Source organism: Calonectris borealis, chromosome 4 (assembly GCF_964195595.1).
Source record: "Calonectris borealis chromosome 4, bCalBor7.hap1.2, whole genome shotgun sequence".
NCBI lineage: Eukaryota > Metazoa > Chordata > Aves > Procellariiformes > Procellariidae > Calonectris > Calonectris borealis.
In genome coordinates this window covers 40,462,983-40,486,322 of record NC_134315.1, presented here as the reverse complement: position 1 = coordinate 40,486,322, position 23,340 = coordinate 40,462,983, and the positions used below count along the sequence as shown (strand labels likewise).

At 37.3% G+C, this 23,340-nt stretch overlaps 1 protein-coding gene across 1 annotated transcript in view; it reads right to left on the bottom strand.

The window, feature by feature from the left end:
* Positions 1–23,340, bottom strand: part of VEGFC (vascular endothelial growth factor C) — an 85,463-nt gene that overhangs the window by 24,221 nt on the left and 37,902 nt on the right. The window contains exons 2-3 of the mRNA XM_075149297.1: positions 3,669–3,882; positions 2,052–2,242 (exon numbers count right to left, since the gene is read on the bottom strand). Of these exons, the coding sequence (XP_075005398.1) occupies positions 2,052–2,242; positions 3,669–3,882 (405 nt within the window). The remainder of the gene's footprint in view (positions 1–2,051; positions 2,243–3,668; positions 3,883–23,340) is intronic.

Here is a 23,340-nt window from a genome sequence, read left to right as displayed (position 1 = left end):
CATTAAGCACTTTTTCTTCAGGGTGAACAGTATGAAGCTTATCTTACGGGGTTTATGCACCAAAAATAAAGCTACAGAAATGGTGACTTATGAAAAAACAAAAGATGCCTGGTTACTAACCATTTGTTCTCATTTCATTCAGGAAATAAAAGGAAAACGGTAGTGAAAATAGGTGTGTAGGGTACCTGAATTCCACAGAAGGGTCTTGAATCCAATACTTTTTTCTTCCTAATTCTCATCTGATATAGGGTAAGCTGTGGTCACATAACTTTAAAAAGATTTGAGATGATGACAGATGAAGAGATATAGCTATAACTCTCTTCCTTTTTAAGGGTTTTTTTAAAACTGCATTCTGTCAAGGACCAGATAAAACTGGAAAGCAGAAGCAAGATAGAAAACTCAGAGATTAAATTGCTTGCTTTTACAGGATGGGTATGAAAACAAAACAATGCTATTGCCTCTTTCTTCTTTCTAATAAGTCCTTTAACATTTTCCTTTTCAGAGTCTCTCAAATCTTTAACTACTCCTATATCACATCATCACCAATGACATCAGTAACTTAGAAAAGAAACTCAGTATAGTCTAAACATTTTCTACTAGGCAAAAAAAATTACTTCACTGAATAGATGTGAACAGAAAGATTAATAGAAAGGGATTATTTACCCCAAACTGGAATGGTGCTCAAAGACTAAAAATCTGAGCTAAATGCAACAACGCTCTAACTAGATCATCCTTTATTCAAGCAAGCTAAACTTAATAAATACATGCAAAAAAAAAAAAAGAGAAAGGTCGTATTTCTTGGTTTATAACATGAAAATTATATTTGCATCTTCAGAGCAACTGGAATTAGGACAGCTGTTTGTGAGAGTAACTATGGGCTTGAACAAAATCAATGTTGTATTTTCCTTGTTTAAGCTATTTGAGTTACATTATTCCTGTGCTTTGTGGCTGTCTACCACTAGCTCACACTTAGGATTGAAAATTCTTGGAATATACATTTCAGACAGACAGATTTGGTGAGAAATGAGGACAAAAAATGTATTAAATAAAAAAAAGAGGGTTTTTTCTGTTTTCTTTACGTTCCTTTTTCCTAATCCCCTCTCAAGAAGGCTCAGGGCACTAAGAAGTTTCATGATAAAGGAACGACATTTCCATGGGCTATGATTTTATAGTTGGCTTTGCAGTTGTGTATCTTCCTTATAAATATTGCATCTCCAGCTAGATGAATCTAGTTGAAAAAGGAAGCAAGATTTACACTAAAATTAGTTTTCTTCAAAGTATCTGAAAGATGAGGTAAAAAGTAAAACAGCCCACAACCAACAAAACCTCTACCAAATACTGTTATAAAAGCAGAATACCCTAGCAAACATTTTAAAGCGTGTCTATATTTACATGATTTTTGAGGGAAATGTTGTTGTAAGATAATGTGATAGTTGTTATAGCTACTTAAAACAGAATGATGCCTGTATGCTTTTCCTTTAAAGGCAGCTCACAGGCTCAATGCATAATCTCTGCATACTCCTACCTGATCACTAACCCTGAATTTGAAGAATAAAAACAGCACATACACCTGAGGAAGATGCATTAAAACAAAACAAATAGGTACATTATACTAATATTTCTTAATACAGTAAAGTTCAGTTCCTAAAAGGCTTTATTTGCAACATGTATCCTGCCTGCACATGTCCTAAAACAGTCTTCACAAATAAAATTACAGGCTAGTTTTCCAGAAAGTGCTTGCCTCATACAGCCAGCAAATGGTAGATGCAAAAAAAAGGATAGAATTAGGCTTCACAGATAATCTCAAAACTGAGAATGGGACATCATAATTTTTTTTTTCCTAAAAAAAAAAAAAAGGAAAAAAAATATATTTTGGGGAAAAGAGCGTTAAACATTTTCTTCCAGGCAGTAGTCTCTTCAGCTGTTTTTCCTATGTATTCTGGAATTGATTTTTTTCCTTCCTCATAGTAGCAATAAGAAGATTTAAAATATGCATGATCATAAATGGATTTGCAAGGAGCACTGGGACTGTAATAAGAGTGAGAACTTACTGTTTTGCTGATGTAATTTGTGCTGATATTCATACACTGGAGTCCTTCACTATTGCAGCAACCTCCACATCTGTAGATGGATACACATGGGGGTTTAAAGAAGGTGTTTGTAGTTGCTCCAAACTCTTTTCCCACATCCACACACACTTCACGTGGCATGCACTGAGTTTTTCTCCATTCAGTATCAATACCTGCCAAGTTGTAGGGAATTTCATGTGTTATAAAGTAACTGTTTAAAAACAATACTCTCCTGCAGTAAATTAGTAGGATTTTTTTTTTTAAGTTTAGAATCAGAATATGCATTGCTAGAGTCACACCCTTTATTCAGTGAAATACACATCTTGCTGTGTTAACTTCTGTCTAATTTTTCTTCTTCATAGGGATGTAACATATTGTCATGGAGCAGAAGAAAAGTCACAGCGGAGCTAAGAGGGAACCTAACAAGGCTGGGCAGCTCTTACAGCGTTCACAGCTGAAGCTGTACATGTCCTTTCTTTTGTGCCTGGGGCGAGTCTCACCTTGAGTGAAGTCTAAAGAATACTGCACGTCTCCGCAAATTAACTTTAACTGGTCCCACACAGGTACTTCACTTGGATACTATGTATTAAAAACATTAAATTTGATGCCTACACACTTAATGTGAAATTAATTTGAATACATGTTTACCTTGTTAACTACTAGAGTATAATTTAAAGCAAAAGGTCATTATTTAGCAATTATATACACCATATGATTTAATCTGAAAGGTGGTATTTGTGCTCAGATTATCCACGCAAATTTGGGTAAACATTTTACATTGTGTTATACAGCCTTTTGCCAAATACAATCTTACACTAAACAGCCATGACACTTGCAGCAGTACAGGCCCCTTTATTCTCTCTTAGAGCCAGTTTTCGGTAGCCTATTCAGCAAAAATGGAAGTTTCACCTAATGTGTACCTTAAAGTCTCCATTAAGGTACATGATTTCCACTATCATGTCAAAAAATATGCCTCCTGCTATAAATCCTGTGTTTCTCTGCCTGCAAGCACTTGCTTAAATTATAAGCTAATTATATTTTTATCCAAGCCATCTGAAACACTAAGGGGTATTGACACATTTGTTTGAAAGCTGTTTTTTTCTGGTTTGAGCATAACATCATGACAACTGCCCTCTAACAGGAAAAAGCTACAAGTGGATTATTTGGCCTCCTAAAGCAGTAACTCATAAGAGAAGAAAGCATTACCAGCCATGACATAATTGCAGAAAATGAGCAGAAACAGTTCAATAAATCCAACTATTACTGCCCTCTTTGCTTTCTGCAAAATTGTTACAGCCTCTACCAAGCAGGATTCCTTATACCTGAAGACAAGCACCTCAATTCCTATATCTACTGAGCTGAGAAAGCAATCTATACCTTTCTTACACTGGATGTACCAAAAATAGGTCTGTGGAGCAATTTATATCATTATGGAAGGTTGACTGTCAAAGATTTTATTTTATAGCCCTTACATCAAATCAAACTGCTGAGGGTGGTTTACTGATGATGCTTAGCTTTTAAGATATTTTTGACACAACTGACAAGCCTTCGGGTTTTAATTTATTGTGTGTTAGAATGTGTTTTGTGTCCTGTACTTACTTTTCAGGATCTCTGCATTATAGTGTGCTGCGGCAAATTTCAGTGAATCATCTGATCTTGTGTCAAAGCTGGAGTGTTCCCTGTTGTGTTGCCAACCTCCTTTCCTCAATTGACATTTGAACATTTTCCAGTATTCTGGGTAAAGTACTGTCATGAGTTCATCCACACTGGACACAGACCGCAACTGCTCTTCCAGGTCTTTGCTTGCATGAGCCTGTCAAAGTAACATGCAAGATTAATTACTTTCTCTATTACACAAGGTTTGCTGGAAACTAGCCTGAAAAACAACTCATGCATTGTAAAATAAAGTTGTGCTCAAAAGGGTCCTCATTACAAAAACTGCTTTTGTCAGTCAATGCCAACAGTACTATATTGACAAATACTGAAATATTTTGCTTGTGCCACTAATTCTTTATCATACTTGTCATTCAAAACATCTGTGTGAGGAAGGAGCTACAGAATTAAGCCTGTACAAGTACCATTTGCAGATTTAAAAAAAAAAAAATTGCATTTTTATCTCGGAAAGAAAAGTTTTCATGATAAAATTTTGAATGCTTAAACTCCAAAATATTTAAATTATGTTCACGTTATTTAAGATCACATACCCTTAAAGTAACACCACATTTTTGCCCATTTTCCCTTAGTCCAGGAAAATGAAAACACCCAGAAATGCAAAACCAGTGAAATTAGAAAAAAGAAGAAAATAATTCACCTGATTTTGTACCTTTTTAGGGAAAATCTTAATAAGCAAATTCTATTATAAAGCACTAATCCTTAAACCAGTAGGAGTCAAGGACATCGGTACCTTTAAGAATCTGAACTGCACACTCCCTCACTGCTAAGAGTTTCAGCTGAAACTCTTCAGGACTCTAAGCAGTACACTCCTTAACTTGTTGTTCAAGAGTAGCCTCAAATCCTGTAATCGCCCTTTCTTATTCGCTGGGTTTTACACAAACTCATTGCAATTGCATTTTCCTAAAAGACTACGACTCAGACTTACGTTCTCATTTCTCACTTATCTGGAAGATTCCTCTATCCTCTTAGATGAAACAACATATTGCATCAAAGGACTGCTGTTATTCCCTGCCCACCCTCTCTCACCCATGAATTGCTGACTTCCCAGAGGGAAGGGCAGTAAGGAGAAAGAAAACCATTGAAGAACCCGTAGCCACCTTCTCAGCCCACGTGGCCCTTAGATGGCAGTATGAGACACAAAATATAGAGGTACACTTTGTAACAAGTGTCTAGCAACTGGCTGCAGATTCTGCACAGGTTACTACAAAACTTTTGCACTGGTCCAAGAATAACAAGGCTGTAACAGTGTAAAATGTGTGTCTAAAACCAGAAATATGAAACTATAGAAATTGAAATTTAGGATTTTTTACCAAACTCCACTATAACAAAAAAAGAAATTTTTTCAATTAAGTGATTTTGAACACTACGCAACTGAAACGACCGGTTCTGAACTAGCTGACCTGAACCAAAACTGCTCCTTGTCTCACAAACAACTGAAAGGGTACAAAATGGCATGCACTGTCCCATCCGCTTCCTTATCAGGTGCCAAATCCAGGAGAAACACCCCGGTAAGGCAGATTCACAGAACTCATTTCTACAACTAGAGAAGCCAAAGCTAATGCAGATTTCAAAGTCATTTTGTACATCAAAGTGTCATGAAGTTAAAAAGAAAGTTTTCACTAAAGCCTTGCTAATCACAGTTATCAGACAGAATACTTTGTCCTGGGAGATTTTAACAATCAAGCTATCAGTCTCAGAAACACAGGTTCAATCAGGGCTTCATCTCTTTCCTTGCCTCCATAGGAAGGGTCATCTCTGACCCAAGCCATCCAGCAAGCAGTAGGTTGGGGCCTTGCCTTCAAATTTGTTGGCAACACAGAGCATCTCGCTCCCCTGTTCTCCTTGCAGGACGCCACACAGGTTCTCAACGAGTGGATCACAGACAAAAATCCAAGCTGAACAAACAACTAATTTGGCCACCGTCCGCTTGCTTTCATCTCTCTCAAGAGGTGGTAGAGCAGGGTTTGAGTAGCCTCATTCCTGCCAGGCTGTTTCCTGAGAGCACTACAGCACGTGCCCCTTGAGTCACGGGAAGCAGGTCGCCGCACCAGTGCAGTAAATGCCCGCGTCGCAGATGCGTGCCTGCCACGTGATGGGAATACGCATGGCACGGGAGGTCACGGCATGGAGGCGGCGTGCATATCCTGTCACAAGGCTGGATGCCAGTCCATTACGTAAAAGGCACAGGAATGGAAACTGTGTTTAGTCATCTAGTAGCTGATCCTAGGGGGTACCAGCAGATCATGGGGGTGACATGGAGAAATAATCCAATCAAAGGTTCACCAGCCTTTGATGAATCCCTTGAAAGCCTGTGCAGCACACTGTAGACAAAACGCTAGCTACTGTTGTTTCAGATATTCAAGGTACGGGCCTAGATCGTCAGAAAAATAAGGACTGAAACTCAAAATTACTTTGTTGATAAGAAGCCAGCGTACGGAGCAGGAAAGAGGTCATATTTGATAGAAATAATCTGTGTTGATGAAACCCTCTCTGGTCAGAAATCAAGTCATGTCTTTCCAGCTGGACAGCAAATTTGGTATACACGTATAAAATATGTATGAATAAAAGTCAAACCATGAAGAAATTAGTGGCTTTAATAAACTATTGTATCTAATTTAATGAAGTATTGTTTTCAAATGCATTTCTTTCTGGATATTCCATGGGCCAGAGTGCCACATGAAGAATGGAGGATACTGCCTACAACATGAAGTGCTCACTTAGTATGAACAAAAGGAAAACAATTTCTGGAGCACATATATACAATTACTTTTTTAAAAAAAATGAATCATCATTATTGCATCTGAATTATTTTGTGTTTAGTTTAATAAAGCCATTTGCTTGTAAAGATGGCTTCAATTCAAACTTACAAATACACTGGAAAACCAACTTGGATCACTAGAGGGCTTTTTTTCTCTCCTCTCTCCCGATTTAGCAAGAAAGGGAGAAGGAAATCCATACATGTATACCAAATACAGTACATGCAGTGCCCAGAGTCAGGAAAAGAAAAGAACAGAAAATATATGTTGATTTTTCAATATGTTTCCAATATTACCTTCACACACGGATCAATGACCTCTTCCTAGTATATTCACCGTAAGTCTGTGAAAGGCATGTATTTTTGAACTGCAGCAAATTACTCTCATCTGTGTCAAATTGTTTAAAGGAACATAAGTGTAAGGAGCTTGTGGAGTGATTTGATTTTGTACAACAGTCAAACTTTATGGTTGACATGAACATCAAACTAAAACTTAAGTTCTGGTTGATTAGAAGAGTGTGATCTGCATACAGTAAAAGCATCAGATCATTAAGGACTCTTAAAAAGTTTCTAAATTTTTAAGAGGGGAATGCAGCTGCTTCTGTAAATATAATAGTTGTCTGGCAACATTTTTTGTTTTGTCCAAATTTCCGTTAATTTCACAAAAATATACTGTCTTGGTCCCTACCTTTTATTCCAAATTCTTTGCTCTTTCTTAATTGTGCATTGGCTTTTAGTGTAGGACACTGAAAAAAATTTTAAACCTCAAAATACTTTTGCAATGGAAATCCAGACTTCAATACCTATTTAGAATTTATGACAAGACACAAAGAAAGTAACATCAACAAAAATGTACTACAAATCAGAGGAGCTCTAATTTTTCATTAATCTTATGCAAACTCAGATTAGCGAAGTTTGGAAAGAAATACTGTTTGTCACCAAGCTAGTTATTCCCAAATGTAATCTTAAATTTAAAAAAAAAAAAAAAGGAATACTAAATAATTGTTTTATTGTCTGAAAGTAATATAACATTAACAAATGTTTTGATAAGAGAAATTCTGCAACTTTTAGGACCAAAGTAAGATTTTTGATAACTGTAAACAGTCCATTGATTTTCACATGAATTCGTTGCAGTGCACTCCACATGAAATCCTGGATCAACTGCTTAACGTTTTACTGGCAAGACATTCTGAGATCTATGTTGGAGAAGGAAGCAGGAAATCAGCGCCATCAGTGCCTGCAGAGGAAGGAGTTTTCTCTGTCCCACATTTTCTATTTTCTTTGCTCTATTAAGTCAGCTAAGGAGTTGGGTTTTGTGACTTTTTTTTTTTTAAAAAAACATCACCATTCTCTTCACTGTTCTTTGGTTGGCCATTCTACTGGTTTTGTCATTTTTACATATTATCAATATTGTCCTGCATGATCACCTAAAAACACTGGAAGCTATAGTCTGGAGAAAGACATTGACTAAATCTTTGACTAGCTAATCTCTACACGATGACAGATGATATTGAGCAAAACAACATCTTAAAAATACAAGAATGAATGGTGAATACAGTAAAGACAAGCCTCTTCATTTCACTTCTTCCACATTATTTCCCGAGGAACACAGGAAATGACAAATATACATATAAAGTAGTAAAACTTGATGACAAGCTTGCTCTCACTATTAATTTATTTAACTTAGGAACATTTTATTCTATCAAAGCATGTTTTTCACAATGTGGCTGTCCACTACATGGTATGTTCAGTTTTTCAGAAAATTATAGCTTACAAGGGGAGGGGAAGGATGCCAAATGGGCTCTATATCCATTAACAAAATTAATCTATAATAGATTTTTCCATGCATTACATTATTTGTCTTTCACATGTTCCCAGTGTCTGCCTCTATTACTAATAACAAAGGTCAGAACACTTAATATTTGGCAGCATGCTTGACACATAATTGATGGTGCAATGTGTTATAACGGTACTTTACGCATCTGCTCCGATTATAGTTGTCAGCTCATTTCATTTTCAAGGATTTTGTTCACAATTCTTAATAGGAAAATGCTGTCTATAAACCCCTCCATTTTAATATGCTTATATACTGTATTTATTGACTGACTGGAATGTATTAAAAATCAAATAGTTAAATGCTAATGCTGAAACAAACTGTGCAAGCAAATGGAAATATTGCAAAAGAAAAGTATGTATAAACACTTCACTTGCATAATATTTTATTGTAATTTTCATGTATTTCAGAACTAGTTTTTTTTGCAAGTTGATGCCAGTAAAAAAAGAAAATATCCTAATTAAATATCTTAGCTGTAGTTAATTATTAAGTTCAACTTCTTTATCCACCTCTACAACCATGTTAGAATAGCCCTGATTTTTATCTCATATGCACCAATTTGTCACTAGTAAAACTGAATGACTATCCGCAGTTGCAAACTTTTAAGTTACCATTCAATATAGTAACAAAACAGTGCCTTACAGAAATGAAATGCTAACAATGAGCATAATTTTTTATTTCACGTTACTTTAAATAAGTAGTAAGACCACTGCAGTTAATTTGAACTAAATCAAAATGTCATGAGAACAGCAGAGAGATTAGAATCGGTCTCTGTTCCAAAGAGTTTACAAAGCCCATCAGACAAACATAACAAGAATGAAAGTATAAAATAAATAAAATGGTCTGAACTAAATTATGCTTTAAGTGATCCCTATTCATTCTGGCGTTTTAAATACCAAGAATAACACCAGGCAAAGAAAACAAATAAATGGGGGGGTGGGGGGGTGGAGAGGAAGAATGTACAAAGTGGATAGGCAAGGAAAAACAAATGAGTTTGAGGAGAGATTTGAAAGAAAATTTTTTAAAAAGGAAGAAAAAGACATTGGCTATGAGGATAAGCTTAAGACTACAGAAATTTCACTTCTATATTATACATCACATTTTTTTTCTTTTGTCTGGAACATTTTTGGTGAGGAAGATACATAAACGGCTAGATAATCATCCTAGGCTTATATTACTTAATATTGCTCTCCTGTTTATGAATACAAGTGTTTAAGCTGAGGTAGTTAGTGTAAAATTTCCATTTTAAGGGAAATCCAATTTTTATGCAAGTCAGCATTGTTCAGATAATATTTTATTTAGATATTCTTAGAAAATGCTGAAAAAAAAATCCAAGATTATAGATTTGCACAAAGGCACTTATGTTTGGTCCTTCTGTCAAACATCTAGTTGCTACTGAGGTTCTGAAACATGCTCCTTGGCTGGTGCTTATTCCTCAAGCACCTGCATTCCTGAATGATTCTCAACGTTCCCTAATAAAATGCCAGTACTTTCATACATTCAATGGGAATTACGTATGAAAATACCCTTTTATGATCCGAGTCTGATTTCCCTGGGAAGCAGAGAGAGAGAAAAATCATTCTAGTTGTTTTCTAGAGCAACTCCCTGCTCTGCTGGCTTTAGAAGCTCATCTTAAGATGGCCAGTCCTCCCAGGTTTCTACGAGCCTGGGCAATTAAGACATTGATGTAGGTGACATGGTATCTGATACAAGTAGAGATAGTAATGCCACAGTGCCATGACAGAAATCCATACGGTCTAGAGACACACGCGTGTGTGCATAGAAACGGGAAAAGGTGCGAGTAAACACCATCCCTGACTATGATGGAAAGCAGCTTTGAGAAAGACGTTGGTAGCACCTTAGCCAGACCCTAAATATCGATGACCTTTATTGAAGCAATTTCACAACTAGATTATACTAACAGGAAAAGTTTTGTTCTCATGCGCTTCAGCCTGATCTTTGAAATTTGCATTGTTCCACAGCAGTAGTCTTCAACTTGTGGTCGTAAATCCCTGCAGACTATTTCCAAGAATACAGCAAGTCGTAATTGCAAAATAAAATACAAAAATCAAGCCCGTTTTCAATAGACTCAATTCACTATTCAGGAGCTCACACTAGCTCAGCCCACAAATTAAAGGTCAAAGGCTGCCCAGCAGTCATGGAAATTTGTGGGATAACCATTTGCTGTTTAAGTGCAGCTGCATCTGGATTCTTTAATTGATTCGAAGACTCACACTGAAGCTTCCAGCTAGCATTACAAATAGATTGGGAATCAATAAGGATTTGGATTATTGCTGCTGAAACACTTACATCTGATTAAACCTTGGAGACGTCAGGCAGTGCAATCTGTACCAGATGAGATTTGTGTATTATTTTCTTGGTCATCCACAGCTACAGTAATCAGTGGTGACAAATGCGAGGATCACCGTGCATGACCAGATGCATGACCAGAAGAAAGGGGAAACCATTTGTAAGTAAAAAACATTTGTAAAGTGAAGATAAAGGACAACATTGTGACAATTGCTGGATTATTAAGGTGGCTAACAAACACAGCGATCCGCCGGAAAGGAGACAGCTAGCAGCATGAGAATACCAGCGCCCTCTGCAACACAACCAATGCAGCCTGCGAGCTTCTGGTGCCAACTGCACGTGCCCCGACGACAAGGCATCTGGGTTGATGCCACATGGCAGTTCTGTAGAGTCTGACACATTATAAAAACAATATGTTCATTTTGAATACTTTTAAGCAACTTTTAACTAACACTGATGAAAGTGAACCACACAATTCTGAAAAGAAAACTTAAATACTTCGAAATTGAACTCCAACTAAAAATGCTGGTTATAAGATCTTACTCTCTCAGAAAATGATAAAATGCCAGTTAGGCAATTTTTTTTTAATGGTTTGAGTATTGCTGGTTTTTTTAAAATACCCTGCAACCTTTGGTTTTCCTTCTAACAGTCAGACATATCTCATTATAATCAGTACACAAGAATAAACTGCCAGGCCTTTATAAGGAGATTGTATATTTTCAGTCTTCGCTGAGCTTTCATTGGTATTATCATTACTTTTATTAGCAACTGCCATTAGCTTTGTCAGTAAAAGCAAACAAATATGGAGACAGTTTTTGAAGAAAACTATTAACATGGTAACACTGCAATTATCTGTCATCACTTCAGCAGATGTAACACAGGCAGTGGGAATTAAAAAAGCTTCTCAAGCAGAGATTTACTGAGCAGAAAGGTAAGGGACAACCCCTTTATTTTAATCTGAATGCCAGCCCATTCTGAGATACTGCCTAAGCACAGTACATGTGCTATGCGAAGACATCCTAGACTCTAGTTAGTGAGAAGTAAGCGTTCTGGCCATGTATGAAGTGATGGGCTTCAAAAAGGCAGTAGGTACAGTTTTACTGTAATGTTTTCTATTCTACGGGTCAATAATACATACAAAAAGGTTGCACTAAGAGCTGGAATAAGAAATTGCACATTCCTAAGAACATTTCTGAGTTATGCAGAACACATAGGCTACAGCATATGGGGTGTTCTCACTGTGATAACAGTATTTAGTTTTCAGTTCAAGTCTTTTGTTTATTCTTGAATTTTTAACAATGTGGCCATGTATAGGACAGAAGGATTACAAGAACATGTCACCTCTTATCATTGTTGTATAATTTCTCTCACTGCTAAGTAACTTCCCTTCTCACTGAGTTTTTAAATCACTATTTGAAGCCCTGAGCAAATGTAATGAATCTGTGGTCTAAATATTTAGTGACAGATCACAGAAATTTCTTGAATTAATTATACTTTTAAAACAGTTCTTAAAATAAATAATTTCACAGGCCATGAAACAAGATCAATTAGATTTCAAAGAAAAAGTTGAACTTTATTCCTAAACAAATGTCTTAATCTAATAGGACATGATTTCTGTATTGTTAAACAAGCCTTGCACAGTTTACAGATCTGTACAGAAGTATTAATTAAAGACCACCTACCTTGTCACATTGCCTATTTCAACAAATATTCCAGCTATAAACACAATGCACTACTTAAAACTCAACAAAAGGCTAAAGAATAACGAGGAAGTTATAACACAGCAATTCCAGTTGCAAAATCTTTGTTTCAAATTATTACAAACAAGTTTTGTATATATGAAAAAGGAAACATAAAGGCTCTTAGAAACCTGTGTATTTTATTAAAATTTAGAGTTTTGAAGTGTATGCCATTAAAATTACATTATTATCTGATTATTTTACTTAGCATCACGTTTCTTCAGTTCATTTTACACAAGTCATTAAAAAAAAGTCTATTTGGTAACTCAAAGTAAAACGCCAGACTAACACATCACACAGCTAAGCCTTTGGTAACTAAGGTATTAAATTGTGAGATTTCATTAATAAACAAAATACCAGAAGAAGCTTTTATTTTTGTTATCAAAGTATTAACCAAATATTTTAGGTAAAGGTTCTTTGCTAATGTAGGCAAAAGAAAGAGATCATCTGAATTTTGTTAGCCTGAGGTAGGCACACAATGCAAAGCACCTGCTACGCACCACCCACTTGTGCCCGGCCTGATAATCTGGATATCTGAATCATAAATTCTGTGTGGAACACCCTTTGGATCACCGTTTGACATCTGTTACAGAGAAGTTACGCAGAAACAAAACCACTTGTTTAGACATTGAGCCTATAATACTTTTTTTCTTGCCCTTTGATGCTGCAGGAAAAAACAGCCTGACAACAGAGAAAAGCACTATCCAATCTTAATCCCAAAATTCCAAACGGATTAGAAAAGTACAAAGAGAGGAAGATTTATCTGCAAGCCTTTAAGTACAACATTACATTGAAAGCATTTTAAAAACAGAAGACAATAACAAAATCCTTTACCCACACACAAAGCCATAATGTTCCATTAAGAGCAAATTATCTAAACCCAAGAAAATACAGTACTTGAACACATCAATATTTGAGAACTATGGGATAGTGTGGCATGGAAGAATACCATTTTATTCTTCCTATGTTTGAATAGCCTGTACCAGCTGCACACTTTCAGGTACTGCAATCAGCAGCTGAGGTATTCCTCTCTACAGAAAGGGTAAAATGATGTAAGGCACACCTTTGCTTTCCCTGATGGGCTAACTTCATTGCCAATTACGACATAAAAGATCAGTAGTTCTGTGGAGCTGTCACATCCCTTCTGAACTATGGGGAGGAAAAAATAAAACAACAACAAAGGGGTTTTGATCACAAAAAGAGAAGTAATACTTGTCTATCACTGAAGAAGAAAGCTGATTGTACCATGTAAAACCTGACAGGTATTAAGAGATTTGTCAGCAAGGCATGAGATGGGGAAAGGCAAAAGAATCCTTGAGAATGGCAAATCCAAGAACTAGACTGAGACTTGGAAACAATTCCCTTTCATGCAACCAAATCAGGAGAAATATATGTTGCCCATTATTTTTGGCTTAAATTATTCTGAATAGTGTATTGTACTGTAATGTTACTTAAAAAGGGTCAGGGAACATCAGCAGTATTAAACTAGATCCTAATTTATACTGACAGGACACAGAGTAATCCAATGCTGAACACAGTATGTTATCAGAAGACTTTTTGAAGAAGGCTTGACAGCAGAATGAAGTTTTTGCAAGAACAGATTTACAAAATATGCCCTGAGCTATCAACTTCCACTGGATTGCAAGAGTACGTATAATCTCTGATGGAAGGTATAATACTGCATCTTGAAATCCACGATGGTTGCCATTAGTTGGAACTTCCCCTATACCACCTTGCTGGGTTGCCTGCATTCTTATCCAGGCCCAGAAACTAATGAAAAAGAAAACGGATTTATAAGGATTATATATTAAAAGGAGGCATACAGAGAGCAGAAGAAAGGGGAACAGAGGTTCTAGTTATTCAAAGTCTGTGGAAAGATGTAAGGAAGATGTTTAAAATTAAGCTAAGCACTTGCATAAACCTTACCGTTATAACGAAATATTTTCTTGTGTTAAGCTTTTTATCTGCTCTTAGAAGTAAACAATTATTTTATGAAAAATATGGGTTTGTATCACTGCATTTTGTATTCACCTGGTCACAGAGTCTTGAACAGAAGAACTTTAAGTAAGGAAACCCAGGTATCAGGTTTGTGAGGTGAAAATGGGAGTGAGGGAAGAAAGAGATACGGGAGTAAAAGTTGGTTAGTACCAGGATAGTGCACCCTAACACCCAGTCTCAGGCTCAGAGCACCCTGAGATTTCATTCTTCAGAAGAAAAGGTAGACATCTCGAGATGACAGATTCTAATACAAAAGGAAGAAACAACTAAATCAAAGTAAAGGGCTCTAGACTTTCTGAATAAAATAGATCCTGTCATATTAGCCAGTTTCCTCAAAAAAAGGTTCCAGAGTTGTTTTGAGATTTTAGCAGAAGAAAGTGTCAAAGCAGGAGAATTTATGCAGAAGAGAAATTTCAAATTCTCTAGCACTACCAACAGCCCTTAAGGAAGCACTTTTTCAAGCATATGAAACCACTTCCCAAAGTCAATCTGCAGAGATTATTTACAATAATTTGCATATAAAACCATGATGGAGTTATGTGCACACAAAACTAATGCAGTAGGAAGGATTCCTTTGACTGTTTTCCCCAGCAGCTTATTGTGTATACCATGAAGCACACACACATCTTCGCAAGATCGCAGTCCTGGAAATTGGAATTTTGGACATACACTTGTTAATACCAAGAGCCCACTGATGTCACTGAGGTTACCATTTACAGGACCAGACCATGAAACAATTTCTGTCTGTTCCTGCATACGTTTCTAACAATTCTTTTACTGAGAACTGCAATTTCCTCAATTTTTTTCTCAAAAAAGAGACAGCAGCTCTTTTGAAACAAAGTAGATTCAGACACAGGGAACACATGCCCCATTAGAGTAACTGGCAGTGAGAAGGACATTTCTGGTATGCTGAATTACATTTTGTTTCAAAAGAAAGTGTTTCGTTTATTTTCGATTTTATTTGAACTAGGATCGCAGAAGAGGGAAAAAATGTAAATGAATGAACTTTAAGAACATTTTGTTTCATATTGAAGTAGTTTTGAAACAATTTGGAGAGCAATTGTTAATGTAGCTTTATAAACATGTATGGCAGATGCTGTTATATGTTTTTATTAGTTTACTTGGAGGTTATTTCTGACATCCCACACAATAATCTCCCTTACTGTCTTACATTTCTGAAAAGTCACATAACTGTCACCCTATTATCAGGGACAAAACTAGAACAGTATCTATTAAATTCTTGTTTTCACTGAGAAGGAAAGGAACAATGAATGCAGAATTTTGCTGTTCCAAAAGACTCAGATTTTAAAAGTGTAGCCTTAATATATGGCTGCAATTATTCGCATTTGTTATTTGGATCAATTAGAACTCTAACTACGGCATAATTGTACTTTTATTGAGATGTCACTAAAATTGACTGTGCCTTTAAACAAATGTGCCCAGATGCTATGGGTACAGCTAATCACAGGCACAAAGGCCCAGTCAAGGTCAGGCTGCAAGTTTGTCTCTAATTGCCCAGTTGTACATTCCTTGTTCACCCAAATCTTCTACCGACTTCAATGGGATTTTTGTTTAGTGAGGATTACAGGATTTCGCCTCCTAGCTTAAGTATTGCATCTATACATCACTGTGTGTCGTATGTTTCAGCCCCTACACTCACAGTATCTGTAGTTTTACTAGCCCTAAATATCACGTTGAGCTTTTTAGGTCTTTCACCCTCCCAAAGCCTTAAAACTCAGTTTCCTTTTGTTATCCTTGACTTTCTTTTGCTCTTCCATGGTTAACATTATTGGACCTTGAAAATTAGTTACCTGGCAGCCAATGTTTGTCCCACTGCTGCTATATTTTTCATTTCAAACATGCTAATTTGCTTTCAAAACCTATTGAACTAACTACTGTATTAGTCATTCTGCTAAAACACAAAGACAGTATTTGTCCTACCCCAAAGTCTTTTTCTCAAATTCTTGGTCACATTTCAGCTCCTTATTAAAGCAGCCTGGAGATTTTTAGATGATCTGACCAATGCCCATAATAGCTTTTGTTGACTTCTCTAAACATTTTTGTCTGTCACAGCATGTTTGTACTATTAATTCTCAATTCCAATTTTTTTTAGATATTTACATCAGGTCACCTGCAGTCCTTCCTTAGTTTACCCCACCACATATGTTCATAAAACATTTTTTCATCATTATGCAAACACTACAATCTAGACAAAGTGCATGCTATCATTTTTTATCAGACCAGCTGTATGACTCAAAGGCAAGGGTGTTTCTATGTTGTCAGTTCAGGCCTGTTGGTCTCTTCCTCATCCAGACTGAATGCATGAGAAAACCCAGACACAGCTGACAAGACAGTTCACTCAAGGGCCTGCTTCTAACAGTGCAAACACAAAACGCCGCAAGTTCGTCTCCAGCGCACCCCAGCTGGTCTGGCACAGACGAAGCCCTTCTGCCACGTCCCAGAGCACGCAATGGGCACCCGCAGCATTACGCTTCGCAAACGCCTTTCTAGTGGGCTGTAACACACCCTTTTGCTATTTAAAAAACAAAATATACTCAAAAAAACCCCCCAAAAAATCCCTCTGAACTGAAGGACCCTCCAAAACAACAAAAAAAGTTATTATGCCTCAGAGACGTGATATGGAAGCCGAGGGGACCCATATAAACCGCTATGCCAAGTGCGTGCGGTCAGCCTGCTCTGGGCGGCATCGACAAAGGTCGACCCACGCCTAAGCAGCCTGGGGGCTAGAGTTTGATCTCTACTACAGTCTACAAAGACCGCCTAGATACAGTCTTTGCTTTCTTCAGAAATACCACGTACATGAGATACATATGGCGCAATCATTTTCAAAACCTTGATTAACTCCTAATGCCTCCCAAAGTAATGCCTGGCACATGGGCTCCTTGGAAAAAGAAAACAGATCAATGAAATTAGAAGACAACACATATAATTTACAACACAGTAACTCCCCATGCAGGTCGTATCACGGGGAAGCCAAGCAGCTTCAGGGCGCTACGGTTTAGTCTAACAACTTTATTGATCCATATTAATTTTCTGTTGTGTTTCTCAAGGTATTTACCAGATAAATTTTTAGGAAATGGGCTTTTGCTCAATACTCCCTCCCAGGCAAGGGCTTTGTGCAAATCTAGCTACATCAAGCTCCCTGACCAGCTATATTCTAAACTTTCTGCTGGATTAAACAGAAAATTGATAATGTTGAAAGACTTTACACATCACAGACTCAGCCTCTGCTACTGCAAGCATTTCAAGCAAAATACCCAAAATAATCCAACCAGAGCTGTCCAGGCAGAAAGCCAGGCACTTACTGGTCTTTCCATAGGAAAACGTTACTTGACTGTCCCACACTCTCTGAACCGCGGTCATGCTTCTCATCCTATCTCAGGTCCATAGTGTCTATACTAAAGTAAAGTTCGCAGCGATATCTTCTCCACTGTTATAGCAGAACACTTTGATATAAATGTAGAAAAATAAAAATAAAATCTGTGTTAGAGAAATACATGGGCTCCATAATGCATTGTCAAGAGCAAACAATTATTTGTTCTATCAATTAGAAAGACGCACTGGTGAGACCTCAACATTTTGATTATGTTAAACATCTAGATTTTAAAACAAAATTTTTCTAATTCTTAAATGCTTTCAAAATCAGACGCGTAAACTAAAGTGACGCGCTGGGTAAAGTGTATTCATTTAGTGAAAAAGACCCCACTTAGTTGCAAGCAACAGAAGATACACAATCACTGCTTAAGTTTTGTAGTTTCTCTGCTATCGCTATGTGAGTGATCAGAATACTATTTAATGGGGTCCACTTTCAAGGTTACATTATGTTCCAATACAGTGTGAAACAGTTACTGCCAATCGACGTACGCACTGGTATTTTTCATGCTTGAAAAGCACATGCCAGTCAGGAGATTTTATCAGCTACTTACTTTAAACGCAAAAGAGCACTTAACTCCTACTGATAAATAAGGGACGCAAACTCAGTGTCGAGTCTGGGACACTGCTACAGGGCTACAGTCAGCAGGCGCTGTCAGGTCCGGACCACATGCAGAAACAGTAGTTAACTTTTTGGGGTTCAAGCACCAGCCTGACCATTGCTCTCTTGTCCCCCTTGGCATATACAGTAGCAGCAGAGTGGACAGCTACTGCCAGATGATGCACAGATCAGTAGATGCTTGCTGGCTTTACATGAGAACTTCTACGTCTCCTTCAGTATTATGGTATTCTGTCACATCAGGTAAGAGAGGTTGGAGAACAAGGACTGGTAGATCGATTCAGTTCAAAGGCTAGACTGCTGTAATTTAAATGAAAGATGTATTATCTTGCTATTCTGTCTGTAAGAAACACGGAGCACACATATGGAAGGTATGAATCAGAGCTGGACAATCCAATTTTGGAAGGTAATTAGCTCTGCCAAGTAAGTGCGCATTTTTAAACTGAACTTAAAAATGTGTATTTTCCGTGAATTGAAATTCTTGTGTGGCTTATTTGGACCTTCTTTCAGTAAAGCCTGCACTAAGCCATGGTAGTTTGTAGCCTGCAGACAGAACAGAAAATACTTTCCCTCTGAAGTGTCCAGATATCTCTCTTCCATTCTCAGCCTTTTTCATATTTTTAACAAATACTTGTCATTTAAGGACAGATCCCTGTTCTCTGCAACCATATGTGGTTGGCTTCCTGAGCTTAATTCCAACATTCCCTCAGAGCATTCCTTACAGGAGATGCCTAAAAGCCTCTCAACAGCCTTTAAGACCAAATGACACATGCATTAAAATCTCTCTGCACCGACTGTCTATACAACGATGCTATTTGCACCTACTGATGCAGACAGACAGACTCCAGTGCTGCCAAACTCGGCACCTTTCTTAGGGCTAGACACACTTGAAGGTAGTTTTGGAGAGCACATGGGCATTCCTTATACAAACAGCAACATTTCATGATACTCTCCATTTACAAAATTAGTAATCAAATAGAAACTGCAAGGAATACATGGGAAAGGGAGCAGTACTTTAAGTCTTCGGTTCCTACAGCTTTGCCCCAGGGGCAATACAAAAGACCATACTCACTAAAGCCCTGTCTCAATTCTTTGAAATAGCCATGTCAGGCAAACATCACTTGCAGGCAGGATTATACCTATTTAGTAGTATGTCCAAACCTGAAGCAACAGAATTTCTGGGAAAAAAAACAAACAAAAAGCACCCTGTAACTGACTATACCAATATTCCTGACAAAAGGCTTTAAAATAAGTAAAATAAAAATAAATATTTAAAATAAAAGCAAGGTAAAAATTACCCTTGTTATCAAATCCTGAATCGGGAGGTATAGCATATTACAAAGATGTTGATTTGCCATTACATTTAAAGTGATTGCCTCAGGATTTATACTTAATCATGTATTCAGAAAGCATGAGCTCTCCTAGATAGAAACAGATGTCCAAAAGTGTACACCCAGACAGAAAATATGGCACATTATTCTAAATAAATAGTCTGCTTACAATTTTTTTCAAAGGAATATTAAATAGACAATGCAGTATAGTCTAATCCAGCAATAGTATAAATGGCACAAATGAATATATAGTTATGTATGTGCTCTTTCATAATTTCAGATTTATCACAGATATATTAGTGAGTCACATTTTCATGATTTCAGATATATTAGAGAGTGACATGGAAATATTTTTGATGTGTAAAGGACGGACAATGTATGGGAAGAGTTAAAGAATTGGGAAATGTAATTTTCATTTATTTCATAAAAATGTCTCCCAAACCTAGCTAAAATAGGTAAATGTAGCCTAAAACCTGAAATTTGAGTGGCTATTGCTTATTTTTCACGTACGTGACTGCCTTACAAAAGGACATATTTTCCAAATACAAGAAAGTATTTAGCTCCTCTGAAAAAAAGTGGTACAAAGACATGGATTTAGAAGCCAAACTTTTAAGACATTGCCAATGTTTGTAGCTTATACTAAAAGTCCAGATTCTGGGACTCATGCAGTTACAAAAAAATCATGTCTTTAAAATATACTTAACATCTCCTGATAGTGGGCAACAGTTTTAAAAACCAAGCCTTAAAGGAACAGAACCACACAGAAAAATAGAAAATTAATCAAATTTTTGCATCTTCTATTTTATACCCGACTCCCAATTTATAGTTATTTCAATACAGCAGTAGTACTCTAAGGATCCAGAATTCAATACTCCAAATGAAAGTCTAGAGAACAGATGCCCCTTAACACACGAGCAGTTGAACTGAATAGTGAAAACTGCAATCTCTAAAAGGGGAAATTTTTAAATTATCATTTATTCTTTTAAAGAACAAGAGTTGGTAAAGTTTATTACGGGAATACATTCTTTCTCCTGATATGCATATGTTTATAAAAAATGAACATATAGAATATAACGCAAGTTATTAATTATATCGAGTTAAGTTGTCTGTATTTGAAGGACAGATGTTAAGAACAGATAGAGAAAGCTAATATCTGGAAAATTTCATTCCATGAATGAGATACTTTATCTTGAAAAACGGATGAACTTTACCACAGACACAATTTACACAGATAAATTATAATTTCTCAACAAATGAAAAAATAACACTGATGTACATTTCATTTTTAAAGAAATGACAAAAACTGGACAAGCCTCCCATTCTGTCTCTCGCATTGTTTTTGAGTGTGTGTTATGGGACTCCTTTCAAGAAATCCCCCCTCCTACTCCTTCCCATCCTTCCCCTGGATCCTCTATTTTAACATCTATTTCTTTGGGATTTCATCTTCTTTCCTTCAATATTGACTCAAGAGTTCTGATTTCATCCTCTTGGATATCATCAGGGAAACCAGAACTCCTGTAACAATACTGAAAGGATTAATGGCAGTAGAATAGTAGCCTCCTTATCAAGTCTAAATACAAAAACTGGAAACTGAAGAACAATAACTCAATTTTACAGCAACATTCAAGGTTTTGACATTTTTGACATCTGCACATTCCTCACTGGAATGTGGGGAATTAATCTGACGGTTTTTAAAAACGTGAATGCACATGTTTCTCTCTATGTGCCTCCTCCCGTCGATTACCAAATTATAGTTTGCATAAACTGATAACTTTAACAAAACATTTAAGTTGTAAAAGCATGGTGTATTTGTATTCTATAAACATACAGCATATTCCACTAAACTGTTAAGTTTGGCAAAAAGATCTGAATGGAAGCAGGTTTGGTGGTTGTTTATTTTTTTTTTCTTTTGTTCCTGTTTTGTTTGCTTAATGCTGGCTAGCACTGGTTACTCTCTATTCCTCCTAGAATGACAGAATTACTCAGATTGGAAGGGTCCTCCGATGGTCATCTAGTGCAACCTCCTTATCAAACCTCCAAAGACAAAAAAAAAATCTACAACCTCACTGGGCAGCTTGTTCCAATGCTTAATTATCCCCATAGAAAAACATTTTTTTCCTTATATCCTTTTGAAGCCTCTCCTGCTTCAACTTATGACCACTGTCTCTTGTTCTAACCTTGTGCACCTCAGTGAAGAGCCTGGTTCCATCTTCTTAGTAACCTCAAGTTTTGGAAGACCACTATTAGGTCCAGTCCTCTCAGACTCTTCTCACAGGGCACATGATCCAGCCCATCTTGTTAGCCCACTGCTAGACTCAATCAAGTTTATCAACATCTTCCTTGTACTTTTTTTTTTCTTTTTTTTCCCCAAAAACTGAACAGTGTTCCACATGTGGTTTAAGAAGCATCAAATAGAGAAGGATAATCACTTTGCTCAATTTACTGGCTGTGCTCCCCTTGATGGACCCCAGGATGCTGCCAGTCTGCATTGCTGGTAGGGCACAATACTAGCTCACATTCAGCTTACCATCCGCCAGGACCCCCAGGTCCTTTTCTGCAGAGCTGCTCCCCAACCAGTCAGACCCAGCAGCCTCTATCACTGCAAGGAGCTCTTCCATCCCAGGTAAAAGACTTCGCATTTGTGTTTATTGAATTTCATCAGATTCCTGTCAGTCCATTTGTCCAGCGTGCCTAGGCCCCTCTGAATGGCAACCCTGCCCTGAAGTCTATCCGCTATGCTGCCTCCACACCTCCAGTTTGGTGTCATTCAGAAACCTTATTAGGGTGCACTCTGTCTCCACCAGAATGTACCCTCTCCTTCTGTTACTGACAAAGATATAAAACAGGACAGATCCCAGGAGAGGCCCCTGAGAAAAGGTACTTATAACTGGCCTCCAAACAAAGTATAAAACATTAACTACACTCTGGAACCCAATCTTCCAACCAGCTCTTTCCCATCTGGTTTTCTACCCATCCAGACCGTAACATCCTAAGTTGAATACAAAAATACTGCAGGAGACAGCATCAAAAGTCTTGCTAACATCAAGGTAGATGACATCCACTTTTCAGCCCTCATCCACAGATCTAGTAATTTCATCATAGATGGTGATTAGATTATTCAAGCATGATTTACCCTTAACATAACCATGGGATCCAAAAGGATCCCATTTACCAGTTCCCCGAATAAACCAAAGTTTGCTCTATCGAAGGCCAGGATGTATACCCTGCTACTTGCCTTTCTCACTCCCCTCAGGATGTTAAGCTCCAGTAATTCATGGTTGCTACAAGCCAAGGCTGTCATTGATTATTACCTCCTTGGCCAGTTCTTTATTTGTGAGGACAACGTCACCCAGGTATATTGCATCTACATTAGAGTCCCTTGACAGTCTCCAGAAACCTCCTGAGTTGCTTATATGTGTTCCCCTTCTAGCAAGTGTCAGGGGGGCCAAAGTCTCCCCTAAGAACAAGGGTCTCCAAGTTGCTTAAGTACGACTTCCTCATACTAACCAAATGATCTGTAACATACACTCACCATAAAGTCACCCAAGCCAGCCCCTCCTCTGATCCTAATCCCCAAGTATTCAACCGGTCTGTCATCAACCCATCCACTCAAACTGC